Genomic DNA, 16,548 nt, shown 5'->3' with positions numbered 1-16,548 from the left:
ATATCCATAAAGAAAAAGAACATCTGCTTACAGTTGTGTTTCATATGGATGTTGAGAGATGTATCCATAGATCTCTTAATGTTGCTCTCAAAGTGCACCAGATTGATGCTTTTAACTTCAATATTTAAAAAAAATCCTCCCGGGGGAGCATCCCCCCGGACCCCCCAAGAGGAGGTGAGGTCCGCTCCCCACTCGTAAAAAATAGCACTTTACCCCTGCTTATATGCCGTGAGCTGATTATCGAGCATTCATTGTAAAAGTTGCGGGTGTACTGTGTGTTTGCGTGTGGGGATTGTTGCAGTAGAACATTCCACTGTAGCGCCCCTGATGCTCGCGCTTTTGTGCGTGCTCTATAGTGCCCGTAATAGTGTTCACTGGAGTCCAGCACCTCAGCACCCCCACTCAAAATACCTTCCCGCGCCTTTGGTTGGTTCATTCAAAAAAGGAAAACTCTCTAAATGCAACTTTAAATTAGGTGTTCTCAATATGTAATGCCTAATTCTTCAGCTCCCCTTGGCTTAAGGGAGATTCTTAATATCTTTTCAGCTATCTACAACTATTCTGTTTTGGTTCACTAGCTGGTTAGTATAGTGGAGCATTTGGCAGCTGAAGAAAGTAATTCCCCTCAGGTGTTTGTATATAGACGAAAAAGAGAAGCTAAAAGATTTATAGTGTTGGACTTACATTCAGCACGTGAACAAAACACGACTTAAATTCATCATAATGATGCTCGTTTAATGATGGATGTTAGCCATATCAACTCAACAGGTATTTTAGAGTCAAATTTCATTTTGCTGCTCCCTAGTGGCCATGGACTTAATTATTGCAGGTTTAAGTTACCTACTGTATGATTATCTGGTTAGTACAGTGGTTCTTAAACCGTGGTCGGACCCCAGAGGAGGGTCTTTGTTTACATGCTGGGGAAGCGAAGAAACATGAAAAGTCACAAGGTATTTCCTATAAAGACAAACAACCACACCAACCTTGAAAAAACAAATAGCTTCTGAAAAGAGGTTATTAGTTTTATGTTATTTATGATATTTAAAAAATCTAACTGAAATAAAAAGGCGGCTTGTTGGCCTTTCGAGGGGCATACGGTAAATATGGTAAATATATGATCTGTGTAGGAACTATAAATCATAATTTACCCTTTGCAGCTGAAGGGGGACATTGGGCAGCTGCCATTTGATGTTTTTCCCTTCATACATCCATATTTTACTGGGTATATATCTACAAATAACTGGGTGTCTGTTATCAATTTGTTTCTGTCCTTTGGGTTACATCTGTCCACAAATATTTCTTACTGTAACAAAACAGATATAAGATCATTATAATCACCAGTATTTAAACCTGTTCTGGTGTCTCATGAGATAAATTGGAACAGCTTTTATGAGATTAGTTATTTATTTTTCTGCAGTATGGTTGATAACACCACCGTAAATCCTATTAAAACGCTGAGTAGCATGAAAATGTTTCTCAAAATGCTTTTCCACAATAAAGACAGATGAAGGGCACTTGTTCCTCCAAAGAGTTAATATTAGCTACCCTGTCAACCGTGACTGTTCCATCCCTTATATGCTAATACCTGAACAGAGGTCAGTGGAGGTACACCTATACTACGGGAACATATGCGGACAGAAAAAACACTTTCATTCCAAACAGAAGGTGAGTTTGCCTCTTTTTTTATAAAAATACGCGTGAAGTAGTTATTTTGCATTAATCTTTTTCCCTATTATCATTGAATCATTGTTTGTTTTAGCCCTTATTCTTCAAACAATTAGAACAACACTTCACAACAAAATGAAAAGCCTGGATGAGGCTCCTGGGAGTGAAATCATCGGAGAGAACAGGGAGCGAGAAAGTCAATCAGAAACATCCCATAATAAGAGTCCGCTCCTTGCTGATCCATGGAAACCATGCCGACGGTTCCGCGCTACTACCAAAGGTCAGACCAAAGTGGAAAACCATTTAAACAGGATCAATGCTGACCCAATCAATGCACTATAGAGGAGCTTTTTCCATGTCATCTTCTTGTGATATTGTTTGACCTTAAAGACATGATTCATTATATTACTACCAAAAATATGTATATTTTAATGGAGTTTCGTCGGTCGATCAGGATCCCAAAGTGTAGCGGAGGGATCCTCATCTGGATGAAGGGTGTTATTTTCCCCATAAAGAACAAGTCGCTGCAAATTATCCCGCTTATTACATGGCCACATTCTCAACAAAGTAACGATATGACTCCCAATATTAATTGAAATGCTTTTATGGATTTAGAAAATGTTTTTATTGATTTAAAAAATAGTTGTATGTATTGATTTAAATTCACATGCATCCGCTAAGAAAAATAGTCCGTTGTTACAGTTTTTTAAACAGTCTGAATGAAACGGCAGCTCTCAGCTGTGTATTTACACAACTAATGGCCCATCAACCACAGCTCTCTCCCCCCCTCCCCCCCTGATCTTTCTTCTCCAGCAGCTAAATTAACAGTAGGTTACTCTGAGTGACCATAGACTGACAAGCTTACAGTTAGTGACGTAACAACACCATAAAAGCTGGTGGGTTGAAAGCAATACGGGAGGTAAAAATAACTACAATAATTGTGACTTATTTATTGTGGCTTTTATTTTTTTAGGTATAAAATGTTATGTAATTCAGGCTTATAGTTCACCCTTCTCTAAAAGCCTTCAACAATGACAATATTCATTGTAATTTAATAAATCCTTCCAACACACATTGTAAAAAATAGCCTACTGTAAGTTAAGAAATCATTTCAATATGTACATCTTCTGATGTAACAACAATAACATTATAAATAGTAACATAGCTGAACATGGTATTGCACATTTAGCTTTGAGTGTTACTGACCTGAGATGTTTTTATTACATGAATTAAGGTGACTGAGGCTTTTTAACATACAGGGATGCAAACTCATCAGGTATGAAAAAAGTGACAAGGATCCGAGCCCCCGGCTCCCCCACCCCACGGAATGACAGAGGAGTTTAGCAGTCAGAACAACTAAAGCAGCAGTGTTAATAATAACAGAAACGCCAAAGAGTCACATAATAGAAATATATAAAAGCATTTATTTCAAATTGTGGAGCAGTCAGTTTATAATTTTGGCAGCACTGTTGAGCATTTTGAAAATGTATTTTCAGGCCTCTGTGCAAGGCTTAAGTCTTTTTATCTTTATAGCCACATGGTGTAAAGTAACTAAGTTCATAAACTCAACAAGTACTATACTTGGGCACAATTTTGAGATACTTGTACTTTATTTAAGTATTTCAATGTTTTGCTACTTTGTTCTTCTACTCCACTACAGTTCAGAGGTACATGGTGTACTTTGACTCCACTACATGTATTTAATACCTTTAGTTACTTCACAGATCTGGATTAATTAAGTGAAATATAATCAAGTGTTAAATCAGACTTTAGTTCCACCTGGAGTAAATCCACAAGCTACCCTGCAGTATACAAAGTCATTCAAACTAGCTGCACCTTTAGCAGCTTTGAGAACACTTTCATGATCAATCATTATAAAACATATCATATCTATTATTCTGAAATGGACCAATCTGCACAATGACTACTTTTACTGTCGCTACTTTCACTATATTTTGATGATAATACTTTTCTACTTTTACTTGAGGAACATTTTGAATGCAGGACTTTTACTGTAACAGAGTATTCCTACACTCTGGGACTATTACTTTTACTCAAGTACAAGATCTGAGTGCTTCTACTTTTACTCAAGTACAATATATATACTTATACCACCTCCGTTTATAGCCTATGAAAAAAACTATTAGAAATAGAAGGCTAAAGCTAACGTTAGCAGATAGTGACAATGTATGCTAGCTAGCTAGCTCAACGATTCCTTAAATAATATTGCCACAGAAAAACTTTTCAGTTCACATCACGCTCTGCCGCTCCGACAGGGAGCTCTGCTCTGAACACCTGAACGGCCCGTTCTAACAGCTGTTCACCAGCGGTCCAGTCTGTGCCACAGTGACTCCGGACGCACAGTTAATATTAACGAACGCACCCGTAGGTAATGTAGCTGCTGAAGCTAGACCATCATCTCGGAGCAGCAGAGCCTTATTATACAGAGCAGAGCCGACAGGCAGGAAGACTCGTGCACACAGCTCGTACTTCATTATAATATATAAAAAAAGAACACCATGCGTGTCATGATGGCACATAACAGCTCACGGCCGCAGATTACTCCGGGTCCCAGCCCCCCCCATACCCCAAAAATATTTGTATTGCAGATCTACATGAATCACACAAACGACTTATTTTGGATTCAAAACGGCGAATTTCGCCGAAAGGTGACAAGTTTGCATCACTGAACATAGACAGAGCACAACTGAAACATAACATCTGAAACGATGTAACAACATAATACACTTGTGGGGATGCTTGGGATGTGAGGAGTGAGGGACACGGCTTAGAACGGGCGTGTCGCCTGGCAGGACAGGAGAGTGTGTGCACCAGTCTGCCTTGATCTATGAATTCATGTCCGTGACACTCACTGCTGCCCACAGCTGTTTTATAGAAGGAAATTCCTTCACTTCATGAAAGTGTTTTAACCACACACACCTCTACTACACACACATGACGGGTGTTATTTTCCCCATAACGAACAAGTCGCTGCAAATTATCCCGCTTATTACACGGCCAAATTCTCAACAAAGTAACGACATGACTCCCAATATTAATTGAAATGCTTTTATGGATTTAGAAACATTTTTTATTGATTTAAAAAATAGTTGTATGTATTGATTTAAAAAATAGTTGTATGTATTGATTTAAATTGACATGCATCCGCTAAGAAAAATAGTCCGTTGTTACAGTTTTTTAAACAGTCTGAATGAAACGGCAGCTCTCAGCTGTGTATTTACACAACTAATGGCCCATCAACCACAGCTCTCTCCCCCCCTCCCCCCTTGATCTTTCTTCTCCAGCAGCTAAATTAACGGTAGGTTACTCTGAGTGACAAGCTTACAGTTAGACACAACACTGTCATTGCAAGTGACCCCCAGTTAGTTGACTTTTATGTTCAACTGCTAAATTCGTTACTGATAAAAAAAGGGCTTCTACTGTACCTAATTACCTTAACACTAGAACCGCCAGAGGTTTTTGTATAGGCCTACCTAAACCCGTCAAATCCCGCAATTAGAATGCAATTTTTAACAACATAGGGTGCTACATAACACACTTTCAGGAAAAGTCAGGGACTGGGAGACTTTAATATTTTATTGAAAAAAAGTTACATTGCACACACACAACAACACATCACACAAATTGACCCGATTGGCGGTTCTAGTATTAAATAAACTCACTAATTAATGAAACCAGTTCAATACGCATTATTCTTATTCTTATCATTCTTTATGAGCGCAGAAATAGTCTTAAAATCAGATCTGTTTTTTAAATGAAATCTAACGGCAGGCAGTTAGCTCTGATCACCTATGACAAATGCGCCACACCTAATCGCTGGCCATTCAGCCACAGACACTGTTCGAAATGGGGGGGAGCTAGGAGGAGCTTGGCTCCCCCGAAGAGGGAGGGAGCTCCCCTGAAGGCTGACTTTGAGATAAATAGGGGGAGCCCAAAACAGTCGTGCATATTTTGTGTCACACAGATTAGAAATGTTGAGTTTCTGTAAATAACAGTTCTTGAAATAAATAATATTTATTGTTCATTACAGTTTCTGAATATTTGTTTTATATTTGTGAATATGTCTGGGTGTTGCCATCTGTATGTGGCGGCGCTGCATTCTTACTTACGTTGCTATGATTATGGCGGTGATGCCGGCGCGGTATTTGAAATGTTCATATTGATATTTTTTTAACTCTGGCTGTGTAATAAAAAAATATGGCAAAACGAAAACAGCCAAGCGTCACAGCTTTTGGATTCACAAGCAAAGAAGCGAAGGAGTCTAAAAATGACAACGTGAACGGAAAACAACTTTTAGTTGGCCGGCTGTAAGCGGCGTTAGGGTCGAGTTTGACAGCTCCACACCGAGGGAGAGGCCTGCCGATGCGGAGCCTGAAGAGGCTTCAACAACGGCCACATCCGCCGGCATAGTGACACCGTCTGTATTAGTAGAAGAGTGTTTTTATAGCAATTGATCGCATCCGCGCTGCTGCGCCAGTCAACAGAGCGTGCGTGTGACATATTTAGTAGCAGGATGTGCTCTGAAAAATAGGGCTCCCCGAAAGCAAATGGGTCATTCGAAAACTGACAGAGCTCCCTCTATACAAATCAAACTGTAGAAGGTGTGAAAGCACCTATTGTTTTAAATAATGGTCGGAATGTGACATGTGAGCCTTCTGAATTACCGTGGGACAGCACATTCTAAACTAAAATGTTCAATCAATAAAGTAACATCTTATCTTATCTTAATAATATCTTCATATTAATAATAATAATAAATCATACAGTATATGTCCGAAAGGGAGCAGGGGAAGCAAACACAAATATATACTGCATATTAAAGCAAACGATTGTAAAGGTTAAAGTATGAGCATAACAAATAAAGAAGTGTAATGTAAACATTTACATTATAATTATGATTATTTAATATATAAAGACTATATATTATTGAATTACAAGATTAGATATACTTTAGTTGATCTAAAATATCGATGTGTTAAAATGCTCTTCAAAACACAACTGAAAGTCCATGAAACTTGTCTTTCTGTATTTGTGAATGAAGCGCCATCTCCTGGTTAAAACCTGAAATTGAAAATCTGGCAACGCCCTCTTGGAAAATAGTGGGAGGGCTTAACATTCCTCTATACTGGTCTTTGGCTGGTGGTAGGCAGGAAGCTGTAAACTGGAGTCCGAAATTCAATGCTCCATCTGTATGCTGTATTTCCATTTCATACGTGTTAAAACATTTTAGCAGATATTTTCAATTAGGGGCTGCTTGTTTATATTTCTATTGATATTTGCGTCCATATTGAAAATGTATATACATACATTCTTGAAGCCCCTTTTCACTAGATACAATTAACTTGGTACAATGCTCTTGCTTGGGTTTACAAAATCAAGCTCTACATAGTCGTTTTGAATACATCTCTATACATGGTTTTTCACTTGATTGTTATATTTGCATGCCTCACAAATAAAACTTTAGGAAGACTAACCAATATGTGTGTGTGTGCTTAGAGTGGCTGTTGAAGCTGAGGTGTTGTCTGGGAGCAGTGTGTGGGATAGAGTGGTATGGCTACGCTGCTCTAGGTGTTTTCACTGCCATCCTCAGCTTTCTGATGGACCTCAGCGTGACAAAACTGCTGACAGGTACACACACATGCACTCAATTACTGGAGACAATATAAATGAATGAGCAACACACTTGTCATATAAATGTTTGTCTTTCACTCTATTTGTAGCTCACCGGGGGCTTTACATGAAGCTGGAGGGCAACAGTCTGCTGCAGTTCTTCTGCTGGACTCTTTACCCAGCATGCCTCTGTGCTGTCGCATCGTCGTTTTCCCACAACATCTGTCCCTTCTCCACAGGTCTGTAACAGCCAACAGTTATGAAGTTAGTGACAAGTTAGCATCTAAAGGGCAAGATATTTCCCTTGGTGGACACCAAAAACCGAACAAAAAGCGGATTTGTCAGGTGGACGCCAACACCATTTCAAATTAATTAAAGGGGCCCTATTATGCACATTTTCAGGTTTCATAATTGTAATTTGTGTCTCTACTGTGAAATGTTTACATGCTTTAATGTTCAAAAAGCTCTTTATTTTTCTCATACTACCTGTGCTGCAGCACCTCTTTTCACCCTCTGTCTTAAACCAGAGTCCAGTCTTCTCTGATTGGTTAGCTGGACGGCTCTGTTGTGATTGGTCAACCGCTTAGAGATGTCCCCTTCACCTATCACGTAAAATGTGTTGGAGCGCTAGCCAATAGAAGCACGTAGTGATGTCACTTTGTTACGGAAATAAACAAAGGACTACAATGGAGAGACTTGTGCCAAATCAACTTCAAAGGTAATACTTAGTGAGTATTTTGTACTCACTTATGGCGCATTTCCACTGCAGGGCCTCACACGGCTTAGTACGTTATAGTTAGGCCTTGGTAGGCCAGGCTCACTTTATGCTGTGTTTCCATTAGAGTTTAGTAGCTGTGGTAGTAACTATAGTAACGCAGTGTAGGTGGAGCCGTGACGTCATCTTCAATGCGAAACACAAAACCAACATCAGCCGTTAGCTGTTAGCTCTCAGAGCTCACAGCTCCTCATATCTGTTCAGGAACTAGACAAAAGTTAAACAAGTACAAACCACAGACTGTCTGTGTCATGGCGAATACAGTCGCTGGTTTATTTATGTCTGTAGGCCGTTGTTGTGTGTGTGGACGGTCGGAGCATATACAACGTTAGCTTAGCCGATCTCCATTCAAAAAACATGGAGACTTTTCAAAGCATTAATACATGGTTTTTACTAAACGGTATCAGTATGTTGTTACTTCGGCATCATTTTGAAATGTGTATTACAATTAAATCACGGTAAAATATGTTCATTTTGTTGTAGTTGCCAGCGATTCTCTCACTAGTTTAGCATACTCAGCCCGGTTGTTGGCCCGGAAAGAACCTCGATTTTGGAGAGCCACAAAACTGTGAAAAAGTACCCGCTAGCCGGAACTACGCCTATTGGAAACGCAACCAAAGACGGGCCGGGCACGGCACGCTTAAACCGCGCTGTAGTGGAAATGCGCCATAATTATGTGCATCTTGACCGGGTGAGGACACTACCTACTGACTCAGCAATCACTGTAAGTTATATTCTTGTTTAAATAGACTTCTCTGTTTCATTTATTCTACTCTGTATAATTGTTCTGTAGTTATTGTAGCTAAAACGGCGCTTTTGAGAGGTTTTAAATCTCAGATCTGCTCAACTCAACCTGTTACACAGGTCTCAGTGGGTCACGCGCCTCAACCCTGCATTACAATAGGCAGGAACACTCCGCTGTCGCCCATCAGCTGAAGAGAGTTAACTAATTAGAGGGGCGTGCCCCCACAGCTGTGAGAACTCAGCAATCAGGTGTCCATCTTAGGTAGCTCTTTCCTGGAGCGTCAGCCAGACGAAGACTGACAAAGACATTGGAGTCCTGCGGGAGTCACGAGGGAGGCAAAGAGGAGGCAAATCCTACTTTGATTGAGCTAAGTATCTCTAGTATTTTATTTTATTTCATTTGTTTTTCTAGCCCCTCATGCTACAGTATAATCATTTGTATTTTCTCCATTCCTGTTCATGTGTCTTCTCGCAATTATCACTGGCCCTGTGTATCTCCTAATCGATATAACCGGCCTGCTCTCCTCTATCCCACATGCTCTACTGAGATCCAACATCTCGTTTCAGGGGGCCTGTGGAACTGCCAGTCAGCTGTTCCTAAGGCTGACTTCATCTCTGGCTACGCTTCCCTGCAGTCTCTGGATTTCCTTGCTCTCACTGAGACCTGGATTACTCCATCCAGCACATCCACTCCAGCAGCTCTCTCCACAGCATATTCCTTCTCCGATACACCCAGACCCTCTGGCAGAGGAGGTGGCACTGGTCTCCTGCTCTCTCCCAAATGGAGCTTTTCCCTCTTCAAGCTACCTAACTTCACTCCTTCCACCTTTGAATTCCATGCCGTCACAGTAACCCATCCTATACAATTAACAATTGTTGTTCTCTACCGTCCACCAGGCGCCTTGGGGGACTTCTTGGAGGAATTAGATAATCTCCTCTCACACATCCCTGAAACTGGCCCTCCCGCTGTACTTCTCGGAGACTTCAACCTCCAGACACGGAAGATAGATGAACTAACATCTCTGTTAACCACCTTTGCTTTCTCACTGTCTCCATCCCCACCAACTCATAACGCTGGCAATGTCCTTGATCTCATATTCTCAAGGAACTGCACTACTTCTAACCTCTGTATACCCGCTCCACACATCCGATCACTTCTTCATTTCATTCTCTCTACCCCTTTCCAAACATAACAAACTAATCTCTTCTCATCCTGCCCCTGTCCGCCGTAACCTTTGTTCCCTCTCCCCTTCTACCTTTGCCTCATCTGTGCTCTCAGCCCTCCCTTCCTCTGATTCGTTCCAACTCCTGCCTCCAAACTCTGCTGCAGAAACTCTCCTCTCTACTCTCTCATCCTCTCTGGACTCTCTCTGTCCTCTCACAACTCGACAGGCTCGTCAGTCCCCTCCTGCTCCCTGGCTAAATGACGCACTGCGTGCTAATAGAACCATCCTTAGGGCAGCAGAGCGGAAACGGTGGAAATCCAAACACCATGACGACCTCCTAACCTATCAGGCTCTCCTCTCCTCTTTCTCTGCTTCCATCTCTCAGGCAAAAAGCACTTTCTTTCAAGATAAGATCCAATCTTCCTATTCCGATCCCAAACAACTATTTTCAATCTTCTCCACCCTCTTGGACCGCCCCAAAGCCCCTTCCCCCTCCTCCCTTCTGTCAAGCGACTTTGTTAACTACTTTGAAAAAAAGGTTGATGATATTCGCTCTTCTTTTTCTGACTCACCTTTACTCACCGCTGGGTCACCAGACCCTCCTTTCACCCACACACTGACCTCCTTCTCCCCTCTCTATCCAAGTGAGGTTCTTACCTTCATTACTTCTGCCCGTCCTACAACCTGTCCTTTGGACCCTGTCCCTTCAAACCTCCTTCAGACTATCGCTCCTGATATTTTACCGTTTCTCACCCATTTCATCAACACTTCTTTAACTTCTGGTCACTTTCCAAACAGTCTCAAGGAGGCAAGAGTAAACCCTCTCCTAAAGAAACCCACTCTCAACCCGTCTGATGTTATAAACTACAGGCCTGTCTCTCTCCTCCCGTTCCTTTCAAAAACACTTGAACGCGCTGTCTTTAAAAAACTCTCCTGTTATCTCCATCAGAACAACCTTCTGGATCCGCACCAGTCTGGTTTCAAGGCAGGTCACTCAACAGAAACTGCTCTCCTTGCTGTTTCTGAGGAACTGCACACTGCTAAAGCAGCATCCCTCTCCTCTGTCATCATCCTTCTGGACCTGTCTGCTGCATTCGACACGGTGAACCATCAGATCCTCCTTCACACTCTCCAAGAACTTGGAGTCTCAGGCACTGCACTTTCCCTCCTCACCTCATATCTCAAAGACCGTACCTACAGCGTAACTTGGAGAGGGTCCGAGTCTGACTCTTGTCAATTAACTACAGGGGTCCCTCAGGGCTCTGTTCTTGGTCCCCTCCTCTTCTTCTTGAACACAAACTCGCTCGGATCTGTCATTAGCCTGCATTGTTTTTCATACCACTGCTACGCTGACGACACCCAACTAATTCTGTCCTTTTCACGCTCAGAGACCCAGGTCGTCGCACGCATCTCTGCTTGCCTAGCAGACATCTCTCAGTGGATGTCTGCTCATCACCTCAAGCTCAACCTTGACAAGACTGAACTGCTTTTCCTTCCGGGAAAAGATTGTCCCACTCTTGACGTAACAATCAACATCGGCACCTCTGTTGTTTCCCCGACTCAGACTGCAAGGAATCTGGGTGTGATCCTAGATAACAAACTGTCCTTCACTGCAAACATCGCTGCTACAACTCGCTGCTGCAGATACACGCTTTACAACATCAGAGGGATACGTCCCCAGCTGGCCCAGAAAACAGCGCAGGTTCTGGTCCAGGCTCTCGTCATCTCACGCCTAGACTACTGCAACTCCCTCCTGGCTGGTCTACCTGCATCATGCCATCCGACCTCTGCAGCTCATCCAGAATGCAGCGGCTCGTTTGGTCTTCAACCTTCCTAAATTCTCCCACACCATGCCGCTCCTCCGCTCCCTTCACTGGCTTCCGGTAACTGCTAGAATCCACTTCAAGACACTGGTACTTGCCTACCATGCTGTGAATGGATCTGGCCCTTCCTACATCCAGGACATGGTTAAACCGTACACCCCAGCACGTGCACTCCGCTCTGCATCAGCCAAACAGCTCGCTGCACCCGCACTGCGAGGGGGACCCAAGTTCCCATCAGCAAAAACACGTGGATTTGCTATCCTGGCTCCAAAATGGTGGAATGAGCTCCCCATTGAAATCAGGACAGCAGATAGCTTGCACATCTTCCGGCGCAGACTGAAAACTCATCTCTTTCGACTCCACTTCGAGCGATAGAATTACTAACAAAGCACTTATATACTAATAAAGGACTGGCTTATCTAAAGCCAGTTGAGTAGCACTTGAAATGTTTGGCTCTATGAAACCTGATGTACTTATACATCTTCTTGGTTGTATCTTCCTGGTCGAATGTACTTATTGTAAGTCGCTTTGGATAAAAGCGTCAGCTAAATGCAATGTAATGTAATGTAAAAGTATTATCTTTGAATAGTAGTGGTTTCCACTACCCAAAAAACAGCTACACATTTATAGCAGCGTTAAATATTAGAATAGAGGACTTTACACACTGGTGAGTTTGATTTGATTCCATTTTTTTTCCCATTTTAATGTTGTTTATTATACGACTTCAGTGTGCAAATGCACTTCTGCTCCTAAATGGGGATTTTCCGTAACCTTTTTGATTCGAAACCATTCGAAACCAATTGTGATAAGAAAATATACAGGGAACTCTTTTGTGTCATGCATAGGGTAGATGCTGAACAAAGAAAAGCAGATATTATAATTAGTTATCTCACATGACATTCTAAAGCTCAAAGAAGAAAGAGTATCATGAAGTGGGTTTTCATCTTAAGTGCTGCACAAGGATACTTGAAAAAGATGAGATCAAGGACAGAAACGCACTGTAGCCTATATCTAGAATGTTCCTTTTAGAGACATCTTTCTTTTCTATCGAAAGTAAATGGCACAGAGGAAAAGGGTGATATATCTTTGAGGGGTAAAAGGGGATGTATTATATGAATAGTTAACATTCTCACAAACAACCATTAAAAACGATTATTTCCAGGACGCAGAGATCTCTATCCTGGTGGTTTAAATGTTTGTGTATCCTGTGTTTGAAGGCAGTGCCAGAAAGGGCATGGTGCGATATGATGATGAATTATACATTTAAATCGATCTACATTTAGGGGGCATTTAAACCTGCCTCAATGCTTTTGCCTCAAGCACCCCATTTTAAGACATTTACCTCGTTGGCTTCATGTTTATGGCCTCTTACCATTAAGTATTTGGACATGCAGACATTGCTCTATTATTGCCAAGGAGAAAAGCTGTCAGATGTATTGTTAAAGGGCAAATGTGCTTGATTTATGGGACTGAACTTCTAGAAAGTTTAGATTCTAGAAACTAAAAACATTGTGTAGTAGTAGCTATGAAAACCTAACTTTACCAATAACAAATAGATTAAGCTTTATGTTCGTCTTACTTTTTGCTGATTGTCCTTGCAGCCCACTTACTGATTTCTTTATTACCTCTTTTAACCAATAAAACTATTTTTAAAATATTGGCCTGTTACCTTATTTCCCCTCAGGCTCGGGGATACCTGAGGTGAGGACCATGCTGGCTGGCTTCAAAATGCCTCACTACTTGTCTCTCACTAACATGTCTACCAAGTTCCTGGGCCTTATCTGCACGTTGGCAGCCGGCAGCACTGTTTTCCTGGGCAAAGTGGTGAGAGACGAGACAGTGTACATGTTTGTCTTACAAAGCAAGCAACCATTCTTTAAAATGGAATGAATTGTGATATAAACAAAGTTCTTAATATTTGCCTCTTAATATCAGGGTCCATTTGTGCATCTCTCCGCTATGATTGGAGCCTACCTGAGCAATCTCTGCAATCTCATACAAGCCAATAACAAGGTAAAAGCAAAGTTATTCAAAAATGAAGCCTTTATCCACATCGTTTTTAGTGCCCTTTAGCTCATGGTTTTTAGCATTCTTAAACCCAGTTAATCCCAGCTATTTCCTTTTGTTATAATTACAATGTTTCTTCATGTTTGTACTTGCTGACCATTACAATAGTGATGATTTCAGGTTACCCCATAGTGGCTAAAAGGAAAATGAATAGCTTTGAGAAGAAGCAAAGATGTATGTATGTGTACGCATTTCTACTGAAAGAATAGCCTACATGAGTGAATGTGAAGTTAAATATTGTTTTACATCTTCATAAAAGAAATACATATATTTGATAGAAATAGAAACTGTAGAACCTGTCCTTTGAACATTTGTGAAGTTAAAGGGACTCTGTTATGCAAATGTTCAGGTATCACATTTATTTTTTGCGCTTCTACAGTGACTGATTAGTTAGCTATTGTGTTTGTTCATGGTTAAACTATACACCCCAGCACGTGCACTCCGCTCTGCATCAGCCAAACGACTCGCTGCACCCGCACTGCGAGGGGGACCCAAGTTCCCATCAGCAAAAACACGTGGGTTTGCTATCCTGGCTCCAAAATGGTGGAATGAGCTCCCCATTGAAATCAGGACAGGAGACAGCTTGCACATCTTCCGGGGCAGACTGAAAACTCATCTCTTTCGACTCCACTTCGAGCGATAGAATTACTAATAAAGAATTGCTAACAAAGCACTTATATAGGCTACTAATAAAGGACTTGCTTATCTAAAGCCAGTTGAGTAGCACTTGAAATGTTTTAGCTCTATGAAACCTGGGGCCGTATTCACAAAGGATCTTAGGGCTAAAAGTAGCTCCTAACTGGCGAATTTAGGAGGAACTCCGAAACATAATGGGCGTGTCATTCTTAAATTTAGGACTCCTAATTTTATTCACTAAGAGCAATTCACAAAGTATTTTAGGCCTAAAAGTAGCACCTAAGTTCAGGAGAGCTTAAAAGTCCTCGAGAGGACTCTTAACTCAGTAAGACCTATTCACAAAGAATCTGAAAAAGGCTGCGAGACGAAATGTTTTGGAGACAATGGAAGACTGTGAATTGATCAAGAGATATAGGCAAAATCGTGAGGGTATCAAACTTGTTGTGGAATTAGTGCGGGATGCAATAACATCCCCGACTAACAGGAATAACCCGATTAGTCCGGAAATAAAATGTTTGGCAACACTACGATATTTAGCAACAGGGAAAATGCAACTTTGCAATGCCGAAGATTTAGGAATATCGCAACCATCAGTCAGCCGTGCCATAAACCAAACCATCAACGCGCTCTCTAGACCACATATCATCCAACAGTTTATCCGGTTTCCTTTGGACAATCAACAACTACACAGGATCAAAGCCAACTTCATGGCAATTGTAGGTATGCCCGGTGCGGTCGGTGCTATTGACGGGACGCACATAAAAATAATTGCGCCATCAAAAGATGAGGACGTGTTCGTCAATAGAAAGAATGTACATTCCATCAACACGCAGATTGTTTTCATTCATCATGATAGGGGGACTTGAACGGCGGTATGGGCTGTTATTGAAAGTGTTTAAGTGCTGGAAATATGCTCATTGGATAATAGTTTGCAGGGTGCTTTTAATTGCCTCCTTGATTTAATGCAATTTACGTATTTGTATTGTTTGCTCTCTCTCTTTAACGTGCATATACAACGTCATTATCGTGGTCTGCACAAACTTGTCATCATGCGTGTATTCTGCTAACTGCACTGTCCAAAACTATTTGATAGGAATGCATTTCTAGCCTAGGCTATTTCCTTGTTTTTCGGTGATTTAGTGGGCTCGTTTGTGGGATGTTGCGGATGAGTTTCACCGAGACCGCCTGCTCTGAACAACCAATCACCGTACTGACCGCTTCTAAACTCGTGCACGAGAATCGACGTAATCCATAGCAACGGTGCGTCACTCTTAGTTCACTCTTAGTGATTTATCCTTAGTATGAGTAGGTCTCAGCGGCTTTGTGAATAACTTTTAAGAAAAAACTCCTACGTAAAATGTTTTAGCGCGAGTTAGGAGCACTCCTAGCGGTAAGATAAAATGCTTTGTGAATACGGCCCCTGATGTACTTATATGATTCTGTTTTCTTCAAGTTTGTATCTTGTTGGTCGAATGCACTTATTGTAAGTCGCTTTGGATAAAAGCGTCAGCTAAATGTAATGTAATGTATGTAATGGTTGCTTAGAGATGTCCCAACCCTTTGCATATCATGTATAATGTGTTGGAGTGCTGGCCAATAGAAGCATTACTTTTACATAGTGATGTCATTATGTTAATTGATGAAAATCCTAAATGTTACTTTGTGTAGGATTGAAAAGGTCAGAATTCTTTTTTTTATTATACTACATTTCTCCTTTAGGAAAAAGCTGGTGGAGAAATGCTGGTTGTAGCTGCTGCAGTGGGTGTAGCCAGCTGCTTTGGAGCCCCCATTACCGGTGAAAGACAACAAATATTTTTACCTGCTCAAGCTATATCTGTCTTGACACCTGGCTGATTTGTGCTATTCCACCTTTTATTTCCTTGTTGCTTCACATAATTGCCATGTTATTATATTAATCATTTTCCCTCACCTCCTTCTCCTTTGATTCCCTTCTACCTAACATTTTAATACTCACAATTCACCGTTTTATTTAGGTAAACCTTGTAGGGGGTACAGCACCTCAGCTTCAAACTCCATTTGT

At 41.3% G+C, this 16,548-nt stretch overlaps 1 protein-coding gene across 2 annotated transcripts in view; it reads left to right on the top strand.

Moving 5' to 3' along the window:
* Positions 1-1,800: 1,800 nt before the first annotated feature.
* The window catches only part of clcnk (chloride channel K), a gene marked incomplete at its 5' end in the record, with an annotated part of 30,160 nt that continues 15,412 nt past the window's right edge, over positions 1,801-16,548 (top strand). Inside the window, 6 exons of one of the 2 annotated variants that reach the window (XM_079675454.1) lie at positions 1,801-1,945; positions 7,183-7,314; positions 7,407-7,535; positions 13,489-13,628; positions 13,740-13,817; positions 16,227-16,302. In XM_079675454.1, coding sequence (XP_079531580.1) covers positions 1,801-1,945; positions 7,183-7,314; positions 7,407-7,535; positions 13,489-13,628; positions 13,740-13,817; positions 16,227-16,302 — 700 coding nt within the window. Of the gene's footprint in view, positions 1,946-7,182; positions 7,315-7,406; positions 7,536-13,488; positions 13,629-13,739; positions 13,818-14,868; positions 15,224-16,226; positions 16,303-16,548 lie in introns of those variants that run through there. The other variant, XM_079675455.1, reaches the window with a different exon arrangement.

Source organism: Notothenia rossii, assembly GCF_949606895.1.
Source record: "Notothenia rossii genome assembly, chromosome: 4".
Lineage (NCBI taxonomy): Eukaryota > Metazoa > Chordata > Actinopteri > Perciformes > Nototheniidae > Notothenia > Notothenia rossii.
Note: the sequence above shows the minus strand (reverse complement) of the source record. Positions and strands in the feature narration are given on the sequence as shown.